The sequence below is a fragment of the Rhinopithecus roxellana genome, chromosome 16 (assembly GCF_007565055.1).
Source record: "Rhinopithecus roxellana isolate Shanxi Qingling chromosome 16, ASM756505v1, whole genome shotgun sequence".
Lineage (NCBI taxonomy): Eukaryota > Metazoa > Chordata > Mammalia > Primates > Cercopithecidae > Rhinopithecus > Rhinopithecus roxellana.
Window position 1 is genome coordinate 25028992 of NC_044564.1, and position 12867 is coordinate 25041858.

Below are 12867 nucleotides of genomic sequence, written 5' to 3' on the forward strand. Positions count from 1 at the left end.
GCACTCCAGCCCGGGCGACAGAGCGAGACTCCGTCTCAAAAAAAAAAAAAAAAAAAAAAAGTATTTACTCTGTACCTACAGTTTGCCAGAGGCACCAAGTGAGATGTTGGATGTACAATAGTGAGCAAGTTAGATGCCATCCCTGGTTTCCCATGGCTTACAAATTCTAGTGGGTGTTAAAAACGGCCAATTTTCATCCACAGATAAAAATTAGACATTCCAAATAATCAGGGAATAAAGTTTATGTTAGAAAGCATAATAGGGGCCAGGTGCGGTGGCTCACACCTGTAATCCCAGCACTTTGGGAGGCTGAGGCAGGCAGGTCATGAAGTCAGGAGTTCGAGACCATCCTGGCCAACATGGTGAAACCCCGTCTCTACTAACAATATAAAAATTAGCCAGGCATGGTGGCAGGCGCCTGTAATCCCAGCTATTGGGGTGGCTAAGGCAGGCAAGAGAATCACTTGGACCCGGGAAGCAGAGGCTGCAGTGAGCTGAGATCGCACCACTGTACTCCAGCCTGGGCAACAGAGCAAGACTCCATCTCAAAAATAAATAAATAAAAGCATAATAGGCTCCAAAACTGTTCCAAATTACTCCTAGGCTTTTTCCCCCTAAAAACTACGTGCATTAGGAGAAAATGGAAGGAAAAAAGAAATTTCTCTCTTCTCATTGATGAAAGGTTACAGATTGTGTTGTTGCAGCAAAATACCCTTTTGCTCCGGGCCCCAAGCAAAAAATAAAGAGAGGAAACCAGGCACTTAGATGTTTGATTTGATGAAAACTTTTCCTTAAAAAGGTGAAGAATTTCTGTTGTATGATTTATATAAGATATGACAAAGGCATTTTCAAAGAAAACATTTCTATCTAGTTAAAATCCATTGATCGCACATGCTCCTTTCTATTAGGTTAAGGATAACTCCTTGGCCTTCCTCCCTCAAGAGCTTTCTGGATTTCTTCAGTAATTACATTAAAAAGAGTCAAAGAAGGCCGGGCATGGTGGCTCATGCCTGTAACCCCAGCACTTTGGGAGGCCGAGGCAGGTGGATCACAAGGTAAGGAGATCGAGACCATCCTGGCTAACACGGTGAAACCCCATCTCTACTAAAAATACAAAATATTAGCCGGGCCTGGTGGTGCACGCCTGTAGTCCCAGCTATTGAGGAGGCCAAGGCAGGAGCATTGCTTGAACCCGGGAGGCGGAGCTTGCAGTGAGCTGAGATGGCGCCACTCCACTCCAGCCTGGGCGACACAGTGAGACTCTTGTCTCAAATAAAAAAGTCAAACTCATCAAGACGGAAAATGAATGGACATCTTAGAAGTGCAAGAAAAATACGGTAGAACTTTACATAAAGGTTTCTCCAAAAGAAAACACATAAAATCTATTAGGAAGATAAAAAGGATAAGGACGAAGTATGGTATAAACAGGTAGTTGGCCAGGCTGTTCTCAAACTCCTGGGCTCAAGCAATATTCCTGCCTTGGACTCCTTAAGTACTGGGATTTCAGGTGTGAGCCACTGCTCCTGGTTGGAAAAATAGTGTTTTATAATTTTTATTTATTTATTTTTGAGACGGGGTTTCGCTTGTCGCCCAGGCTGGAGTGCAATGGTTGGATCTTGGCTCACTGCAACCTCTGCCTCCTGGGTTCAAGTGATTCTCCTGCCTCAGCCTCCCGAGTAGCTGGGATTACAGGCACGTGCCACCACGGTCGGCTAATGTTTTGTATTTTTAGTAGAGATGGGGTTTCACCATGTTGGCCAGGGTGGTCTCAAACTCCTGACCTTGGGTTATCCACCTGCCTCAGCCTCCCAAATTGTGCGATTACAGGCATGGGTCACCTTGCTCGGCCAGAAAAATAGGTTTAATTGTCTAGATCAGTACTGTGTACTAACAACTTTCCATGATGATGATAATGTATAACCTATGCTGTGCAATATAGTAACCACTGGCCACATGCAGCTACTGAGCACTTTGAAATGTATCCTGCACAAATGAGAAAGTGACTGCTAATATATACTTATTTATTTAAAGAGGGTCTCACTATGTTGCCCTGGCTGGAATACAGAGGCTCTTTATAGGCGTGATCATAGCACACTACAGCCTCAAACTCCTGGGCCAAAGGGATACTCCTGCCTCAGCCTCCCAAGTAGCTGGGACTACAGGTGCATGCCACTGTGCCAGGCTAGTATTTAATTTTAATTCAAATGTAAAAAGCCACATGTAGTTAGAAGCTACCACATTGGACAACACAGATGTAGATGAATTCTATTACCTGAATTAAGAAAAAATTTTCCCACAAGTAGTTTCCCCAAGTTGGTTTTCTTATATCTTGTGTATTAAGACGGTGTGTATATTGGGAAACATTTTTAAATGATAAATCATCCATATCTAACAAAATGAGAAATTCTAATTCCACGTCCTCCTAAGTTAAAAACCAGGATGTTTTAAGATGCACTGAGTAATATAGCAGACTAATATAGTGGTAACTGTCAACCCAGTAAGTTTTCTTCTGTCTGAAGAGCAGAATCTTTTTCTTTTTCTTGTTCATATGGGGAATAATTTCCTTCTCCTACTATTGTGCAACACCTCCCATACAAACAACCTCCTACCCACAGCAGTAGACATAAGACCAAGCAAGTGCTGCAAGGATTCCATCCCTCTTGTTATGGCGATGCATTTGAGGTATGCATGTGACCTAACCTGGGCCAATCAGAAGCCTGGTGGGAACTATTCTTGATTAGATGGAGAACTGTGAGAATAAGGAAAGCTGAGAGAATTGGTCTCAGGCAGATGGATGGATGTGAAATGGAAAAAACTAAACTTCTGAGATAATACTGTTGGAATACACAAAACTGAATTTGAATTTAAGAACTATTTCAGGCCGGGCGTGGTGGCTCACACCTGTAACCCCAGTACTTTGGGGGGCTGAGGTAGGCGGATCACCTGAGGTTGGGAGTTCAAGACCAGCCTGACCAACCAACATGGTGAAACCCCATCTTTACTAAAAATACAAAATCAGCCAGGTAAGTTGGCACATGCCTGGAATCCCAGCTACCTGGGAGGCTGAGGCAGGAGAATTGCCTGAACCCGGGAGGCGGAGGCTGCAGTGAGCCGAGATTGTGCCATTGCACTCCAGCCTGGGCAACAAGAGCGAAACTCTTTTAAAAAAAAAAACAAAAAAACTATTTCAACTGCTAGCTCTTTTTTTTGTTTAAAAAAAATAAGTTTAAGTGTTTAAAATCCTTATTCATTTACTGTATTTTCTCAGGAGAAACAAGAGGTTGGACTAGCAAAATAGACCCTGAGGGTCCATCATCCCCAGACTCTCAGTTCCTATAAAGAGTAACTGTACTACCCTTTGCTTCCCCCGCACCCCACAAGGACACACTGGTGCACTACCGTTCTCTACTCCACATCTGGAGGAACAGATCTGATCTCAGTCCAGCAGAATACATGTTTAACATTTATTACAACAAAGAATAGGCCTAGAGGGAATTTGGGATAAGAATGAGGGCCAGAGAGTTCTTAGTATCTGTGGTTCATTACACAGTTCCCACTGCCACCATTCAAGGAGTTAGGGATACTCCCAGAAAAAAATGTCCTCCTTCTGCCCCTCTTTATGCCACAGCCAGGGAATAAGGTAGGTCTTTTCAGGATAGAGGATCTAGGCCAAAAGAGAAAAATGCTAAGAAGAGAAAGGAAACACAGAAAAAAAGGACAGGCAAAAGCACCTCACTTTACATATTCTTATGTCTTCAGGTTCATATTTCAGATCCTTTTGCCTGCTTCAGTATCTTTGGTCAGAGGTTATTTAGCTATCTTGTTTTGAATAAAACGTAAGTTTGTAAACAATAAAAACCCTCAAAGAAAATGAATACCAACACATCATATATTATATTACAGACTAGCCAACAGCAAATCAATTGTGAAGCAAAACTCCACCTCAAAAAAAAAAAGAAAAGAAAAGAAAAAACCCTAAGCTTACTTCACTCCATAATCATGGGCAAGCATGCATGTATGCAAATGTGCACACACACAAACGTACACGCAGGTTGATTTATATATTGAGTTTTATAGACCCAGCATAATGTGATGACAGTTGATGTATGAAGTCCAGTTCTCTGGAGCCAAACCTAAATCCTGCATATTGTTACTACCACCCTTACTGACTGTGGGTTCTACCCTGACCTTTCTAGTTGTCATGGGTCCTTAAAATCTCTCATTTCCGCTCTATCAAAGGATGGGCCAGTAACTGCAGATGACTAGTTAAAGCTCAGTCCTCATTACATGTTTCAATGTGGGGGAAGGATTTAAAGAGGACATCATGACAAAGAACAAAGAAGCCTGTTATGATAGGGAAAAGAGGGCAACTGATGGTAAAATATAGTAGCTTAATGGGTTTACATTATTAGAAAGTTTCTCTTTAGGCTGCTAAAGCAACCAACAACAAATACAACACCTCCTTCTGTGCAGTGCTGGACTGATGTATCCCTGAGAATGCAAGGTAGGAATAAAAGTACAGTTTTTAAATGCCCAAATTATGTATCATTTGCAGAGAATGGAATTGCCAGGTTGAGGGCAGTGGGACCCTATGCGTAAAAACCAAGGAAGCAAATAAATAAAACCACACTGTTCCAGAATTGCGTTTAAAAGAGCTTTAGGAACAGCATGGTTATGCCTGTTTCCCCTGACCCTGCCTACTTTGGCACCCAATGCTAGGGGTGATGTCTCTGGCTCTCTGTTCTTAAAACTAGACAGAAAAATATCCTACCCCACTTCTGAGACAGACTCTTTTATACCAAACAACAGCCTCTCTTGATTGGGTTAATAAATTTGGTTTCATGCTGTATTTTTGAAAGTGAAAAAGAAAACATTATGTATGCCTCTTTCAACATAAAGCAAATCTACACCAAAACCACTTCACTATCCCAGAGCCTATAGCAGATATGACGGGTAGTTCTGGGGATGGTGTCTCAGAGAAAGCAGCTGTGAACTCTATAGCAAAGTCTGAGGGCTTTGCTACTCCCACTCCCACCCTACCCTATCCCCAAAGCTCCCACATCATTCTAGACAAATCATGTATGAAGGTACATTTTGTTTCCTCCATCAGGAAGAGGCATGATGCTGTGAACTTCTAATCAAAGACACGTGGCAACTCTCAACTCCACTCTTGCTGACAAATGCCAAAACTTTCCACTTCAGGAAGAAACCCTCCCCACCACCTCCAGCCCCACCAATTTAATCGGCCTCTGGGAGGAGGAGGCCTGTGGACGTTTGCTTTCAGAAGAAGTATGCTGGCTTTCCCAAGAGGTAGCAAGCTACTGAGCCTTTAGTGAACACTAGTTGGCTGATTCTCTGCATCCCTAAAATTCTTCCTAAAGGTTGGCTAACTCACTACTCACCAGATCTGATAATACAGACTCAGGCTCTTGAAGATAACTAGAGTCCCTTACTCTTCTTCAAGTTACAGAAGTGCTCCATTTGCCACTTTATGTTATAAATATTGTCCACTGAGGGGCTGAACAATAGTCTTGAGTACACATGGTTATGGAGAAGAAAACCAAATATGTGAATATGGAATCACTTTCAGATGCCAGTGAGAGGCGGCTGACAAGACTCCAAAGCAGGATAAGATGGACCCTATGCCATCTCCACTGCTGTCTTACTACAGCCACCCATAAACTGGACATGGAGCCCAGAACCCTTAGACAGTTGCTGGCCCTAGATAATTTAGCAGCAGAGAGGTACAAGAGGGAAAACAGTTGCCCATTTCAAAACATCGTGTATCTTCCCTCTTAATATTTCAGTGCCATAAATGACCTGTCAGAAAATGTAACAGTGTACTACTTTAAAAGCCCCCTTGTCTCACAATGAAGTGAACACAGAAACAAAAGGGATAAGGAAAAGTATTCCACATCTGCTCATTAGGTAGTGCTTTCCTGACTTCCGCTCAGAGTTCTGAGCACCACCAGGTATTCCAGAGAGATGAGGTTCCAAAAAGTGTACAAAACATCCCACAGCCCCTGAAAACACCAATAAGATCAAAATGTTGAAGGACTACCCAATGATTACATAGAACTAAGTGATAAAAAGTCTAAGAAGATAAACAATTTCTAATGCAAATACCTTGTAGAGCTGTGTGTGAAGATGTTAGGTGTAACTCCAAATAATTAGTTGTAATTGGGAAGCTTCTAACCAAAGCAGTATAAAGCCAGGGAAAACAATCTTGATTTTGAGTTTGGGAAATGTCCCTAAATTGCGGCTCAGGTGGCCTGGGGACTCAAGAATGAGAAAAAAATGATGCTAGTACCTCTAAAGTAACAAAGGCGGTCTCAGATGGGCAGATAAGTATATAAGGAATCCTCTGCCTCCAAAACACTGGGTTACATGAGAAGTAGGCCTATTTTAAAAGAAAAAAACGTTCATAATATTTTAAGCTGAGATAAGGCAAATGACATCATTTGTGTGTAAATGCAAGAGAAGTAAAGGATAAAAATCCTGAATTCCTGTGGCTGGTGGCAACACGTTATCCAGAGAGGCAGCATAAAAATGCAATGAGGAAAATCTTGTTTGGGACTTTGTATCTGAGGAAAGGGGAAGCCTGTTTTCTCAAATAGGGAGGGGGTGTAGGCATTTGATTCAACATTCAACCATCAAAACCAAGAATCACCAGTATTGTAGCTACTACTTCCTCTAATCTAGGGTTACTACTAGTCCTACTGCACCAGAATCATTATTATCAAAGGATAACTGGGGATTTTTTTGGGTGCAATTTTTTCAACAAATCATCCAAAACATCTTTAAAAACCTTTTATACACATTGTCTAATTATAATATCAAAATAATGTGCTACAGTTACTTCTGAAGACATAGCACCCTCAAACATGCTCTTGAGTAATATAGAATACATAAAACACAGATTTTTTTTTTTTTTTTTTTTTTTTTTTTTTGAGATGGAGTTTCACTCTTGTTGCCCAGGCTGGAGTGCAGTGGCACAATCTTGGCTCACCACAACCTCGGCCTCCCAGGTTCAAGCAATTCTCCTGCCTCAGCCTCCCGAGTAATTGGGATTACAGGCATGCACCACCACGCCCGGCTAATTTTGTATTTTTAGTAGAGACAGGGTTTCTCCATGTTGGTCAGGCTGGTCTCGAACTCCTGACCTCAGGTGATCTGCCCACCTTGGCCTCTCAAAATGCTGGGATTACAGGCATGAGTCACCGCGCCCAGCCTAAAACTCAGAATTTTTAATACTAATTTAAAATTGAGTCTATTGAGATAATTCATGTATACATAATTTGCTATGTAGGACACTTTTCCTCCTCTCAAAAAAAGAGTGTATTCTCAATTATAGAGTACCTCAAAAACAGCTCAAAGCAATTATTTTAGTTATTTTCCTGTATTTAACACTCAAGATAAATAATGTACTACTTGAATTGGTTATGATACAGGCATCTAGCAATTATGTCTCCCTGTAGCAAAATGAAATAAACATGAGGAACTAAGAAATGTGCTTCTCTTCTAATAGATAGCAAATGACTGCTTCACATTAGACCCAAAAAATTCCTTGAAAATAATAGCTGCAACCCAAGCCAGTCAAGTAATATTCACCATTCTAGTAGGTTTACATGCATTATTCACTTAAATTTTATCAACAACCTACGGAGGTAGGTATTATTCTTGTATAGATAAGAGATTCAGAAGGCTGGGTGTAGTGTGAGCACCTGTAATCCCAACACTTTGGGAGGCTGAGGCAGGGGGATGACTTGAGCCCATGAGTTTGAGACTAGCCTGGGCAGCATGGTAAGACCCCATCTTTACAAAAAAAAATTTTTAAATTAGTCCAGGTGCTCTGGGGCACACCTATAATCTGAGCATTTTGGGATGCCAAGTGGATTGCTTGAGCCCAGCAGTTTGAGACCAGCCTGGGAAACCAAGCAAAATCCCATCTCTCTACAAAAAAAGTACAACATATTGACCAGGCACCATGATGCACGCTTGTGGTCCCAGCTACCTGAGAGACTAAGGTGGAAGGATCGCTCAAGCCCGGGAGGTTGAGGCTGCGCTAAGCCGTGACTGCGCCGCTGCATGCCAGCCTGGGCGACAGAGCAAGATCCTGTCTTAAAAAAAAAAACAAAAAAGAAAGATAAGAAAAAAAAATTCAGAGGGATGATGGTTGTCAAGGTGAGGTGTAACACATTTATTTGAATTTAAAAAGAAAGTAACATTTTTTCTGTCTTAAAAATTATATTGATAAGATGTGCTGAAATCTTTAACATATCTATTTTCTCAACTCTTTATCAACAGTCATTTGATACATCTTGAAGAGCTTCTTTTACAAGTCAGGAAGCTTCCAATTCTTCACTTTTGATAAACCTGGAGATTCTTATCAAGTTACTAGTTTTTGTATCAGTAAAAATGTTTAACAAATGATTGAATAAACCAATAAAGGGGGAAGAATAGATCAATCCATGCAGAAGAATTCAAAATAATTTATATAGATACCTTGGCTTCACGGAGGTATAGCCACCCTCTCCTTAGTTGTGGGCTATGCATATGACTTCCTTCCAAGGAGTACAGAATGAAAAGTTCAGGAAAGAGCAACTTTATAGTGGAGAAAAGCTAAAAACATTATCTCAGGCAGCTGATAAAAGGTATCCCATCAGGAGGGATAAGCCACACTGATAGTAAGTACTTCAGATGTGACATAATGAAAATGGCACATTACTTCTCTGGTCTTTCTTCCCCAAACCTATAACCCTAGACTAATCATAAGAAAACACATAAGAAAAATCTCAACTGGGGAACATTGTACAAAATACCTGACAGTAACCCCCAAAATTGTCATCAAAAACGAGAAGTCAAGAGTTGCTTAATAGCTAGGTATGGTGGCATATACCTATAGTCACAGCTACTTGGAAGGCTGAGGTGAAAGGCTCACTTGAGTCCAGCAGGTACAGGCTGTAGTGACCTGTGATCGCACCACTGCACACCAGTCTGGGTGACAGGGCAAGACACTATCTTAAATATGAGAGACGGAGAAAGAGAAAGAGAGAAAGAGAGAAAGAGAGAGAGAGAGAGAGAAAGAGAGAGAGACAGAGACAGAGAGACAGAGAGAGAGAGAGAGAGGAGTTGCCTATGGAGACATGACTATTAAATATAATGTGATGAGCAAGGCACAGTGGCTCATGCCTATAATCCCAGCACTTTGGGAGGTCAAGTAGGGAGGACTGCTTGAGGCCAGGAGTTTGAGACCAACTGGGCAACTTAGTAAGACCCCATCTCTAAAAAAATTTAAATACATATACGTATACACATACATATATACATATATATTTATACATATGAAAGATTTTGGAGCAAAATGACGACAGGTAAAAACTAAGGAAATGAGAAAGGGTATGAACTTCAGTTAGTAAAAATGAATTAACATTATTTATTAACTGCAACCAATGAATGATACTAATGTTAGACAGTAATAAAGAACCAAAGTAGAACTAGGATAAGGTAAGAGTAGGGATTCAGGCTTGAATATCTATTCCTAAGTGAACATAGGGAAATGAGAATCATATATATTATTTTTTAGTAAATACAGCTCCTCAAAATGATGCATACATATTTCTTAAAGCTCTAGCTGAAGACAAAACAACTGAATATAAGAAAGATGATATTTTACATGTTAAAAGACAATACGTAATTTTATTTTACTAGGGGCAAACACAATAAGGAGATTAAGAATAACTCCAAAACCAGATTCTTCCTTATGTAACACCTTACCTCACATTCTGAGTAGGATTCCACCTTTCAGAAGGCAGTTCTCCACTCTGTGGGTCATCTACAGGCGGATGAAGAATCGAAATGCATACATCTCCATTCTATGAGACACAAACATTACATTCAGTAAATACTCAAAAAGTAATGTACAAAAAGGGACATTGGTTCTACAGTTTCTTTTATTCCTAGAAACTCTTTTTCCATCAAAGGAGAAAACAATTCTGCTTTTTATGTTCAACATCAAAGACAAATAATAATTAAGCATTTTTTAAATATAATATTTATTTTGACCAATCTCCAAGGTATATTTTCTAGTGAGAAGACTTACTATTCCTATAGTACAATCCTGATAAAAAATTGACTGGGCCTGGGTGCGGTGTCTCACGCCTGTAATCCTAGCACTTCGGGAGGCCAAGGCGGGTGGATCACCTGAAGTCAGTAGTGTGAGACCAGCATGGCGAAACCCGTCTCTACTAAAAATACAAAAATTGGCTGGGTGTGGTGGCTCACACCTGTAATCCCAGCACTTTGGGAGGCCAAGGTGGGCAGATTACGAGGTCAGGACTTCGAGACCAGCCTGACCAACATGGTGAAACCCCGTCTCTACTAAAAATACAAAAATTAGCCAGGTGTGGTTATGCACCCCTGTAATCCCAGCTACTCATGAGGCTGGGGCAGGAGAATCGCTTGAACCTGTGAGGTTGCAGTGAGCCAAGATCGCACCAATGCACTCCATCCTGGGCAATGGAGGGAGAGACTCCGTCTCAAAAAACCAAAAAACAAAAATTAGCCGGGTGTGGTGGTGGCATGCGCCTGTAATCCCAGCTACTCGGGAGGCTGAGGCAGGAGAAACGCTTGAACCCGGGAGGCGGAGCTTGCAGTGAGCCGAGATAGTGCTCCAGCCTGGGCAACACAATGAGACTCCATCTTTAAAAAAAAAAAAAGACAAACATAATAAATCAAGATTCAGTTGTCTTAGAAGCAGCCAAATAGATATCCCTTTGTTTTCAGATATATCTGTGCACCTAGAGTACATAAAAAGGAAGAAAAAAAATCTAACCTTGCTTAATATCTACTCAGATAGATGCTATATCAATAACCATGGCTTATATAAACCAAAAATACGCCTCACAGCAAATGTTAACATCCTCAAGATATGGTTAGAATGACTTCCCACTATGGCTATTATATTTTGCTTCATAAATTTATACAATTTAATCCACAAGTACATTTAGGTTAATTCATACACATAGGGATTGCCTACCATATGCAATACAGAACACAATTCAATAGAAAAGACAAAGTTGGGTAAAATACAGTGACTTATCTCTTGGGACTTAGCCTAACACGGAAGGTAAGATTTATTTATTTATTTAATTTCTTTCTGTCTTTAGAGACGGGAGTCTCACTATGTTACCTAGGCTGTAATGCAGTGATTATGCATAAGCACAATCACGGTGCACTGCAGCCACTAACTCCTGGCCTCAAGTGATCCTCCCACCTCAGTAGTCCCATAGCTGGGACTCTAGGGTGTGTTACTACACATGACTTAAGATTTACATTTGTAAAAAACTGGAGGTATAACTACATAAAGTACAAAAATCTTACATATACAACCCAACTTTAGACACATAGAAACTATATGAATATATATGTAACCATTATCAATATAAAACATTTTAAAAATAAAATTAATACAAAATATTATATTCTAAAACATTGCCTTATGGTTAGATACCATAAGGCATGTAAAAAGTTACTACAGAAAAAAGGAGAGGCCACGCACAGTGGCTCACACCTGCAATCCCAGCACTTTGGGAGGCCGAGGTGGGCAGATCACAAGGTCAGGAGTTCGAGACCAGCCTGGCCAATATGATGAAAAAACCCCGTCTCTACTAAAAATACAAAAATTAGCTGGGCGTGGTGGCACCTGTAATCCCAGCTACTCAGGAGGCTGAGGCAGGAGAAGAATCCCTTGAACCCGGGAGGCAGAGGTTGCAGGGAGCCGAGATCGCGCCACTACACCCCAGCCTGGGCGGCAGAGCGAGACTCTGTCTCAAAAAAAATAAATAAATAAAAAGAAGAGAGCCGGGCATGGTGGCTCACACCTGTAATCTCAGCACTTTGGGAAGCCAAGGCGGGTGGATCACCTGAGATCAGGAGTTCAAGACCAGCCTGACCAACATGGAGAAACCCCATCTCTACAAAAAAATACAAAATTAGCCAGGCGTGGCGGTGCATGCCTGTAATCCCAGCTACTCGGGAGGCTGAGGCAGGAGAATCACTTGAACCTGGGAGGCGGAGGTTACGGTGAGCAGAGATTGCACCATCGCACTCCAGTTTGGGCAACAAGAGCAAAATTCCATCTCAAAAAATAAAAAAGAAAAGAGAAACTTGGTATATTTGGGCAGTGAATGCATGGGAGGTGGGGTGGAAGATAAAAGGATTTGTCGTTGAGGAAGCTTTGAGATGAGCTTTCCTTTAACAATAACAATTTAAACAACCTATGGGAAATGTAGAAATGAGTTTTTCTGGCCGGGTGTAGTGGCTCACACCTGTAATCCCAGCACTTTGGGAGGCCGAGGTGGACAAATCACCTGAGGTCAGGAGTTCGAGACCAGCCTGACCAATATGAAACTACGTCTCTACTAAAAATACAAAAACTAGTCGGGCGTGGTGGCATGCACCTGTAATCAGGAGGCTGAGACAGGAGAATCACTTGAACCCGGGAGGCGGAGGTTGCAGTGAGCTGAGATTGCGCCATTGCACTCCAGCCTGGGCAACAAAAGCGAAACTCCGTCTTAAAAAAAAAAAAAAAAAAAAGAGTTTTTCTGGAAAAATAAGCCAACACTATAAATAGTAGAATACAATTTGCTTGGGTACTTGTATTTGTTTTCTATTGCTACTATAATAAAATACCACAAACTTGGTGTAAACATCACAAACTTGTAATTTTACATTTCTGTAGGTCAAAGTCTATCATGTCTCTCACAGGACTAAAATCAATGTGTTGACAGCACTGCATTCCCTTCTAGAGGCTCTAAGAGAAGTCCCTTTCCTTGCTCTTTCTAGCTACTAAACGCCAATCTTTTC

General features: G+C 41.2%; 1 protein-coding gene across 2 annotated transcripts in view; it reads right to left on the minus strand.

The window, feature by feature from the left end:
• Positions 1 to 12867, minus strand: part of UBE2R2 (ubiquitin conjugating enzyme E2 R2) — a 115351-nt gene that overhangs the window by 7380 nt on the left and 95104 nt on the right. For both annotated transcript variants that reach the window (XM_010385757.2, XM_030919414.1), the window contains exon 3: positions 9778 to 9875. In XM_010385757.2, coding sequence (XP_010384059.1) covers positions 9778 to 9875 — 98 coding nt within the window. The remainder of the gene's footprint in view (positions 1 to 9777; positions 9876 to 12867) is intronic.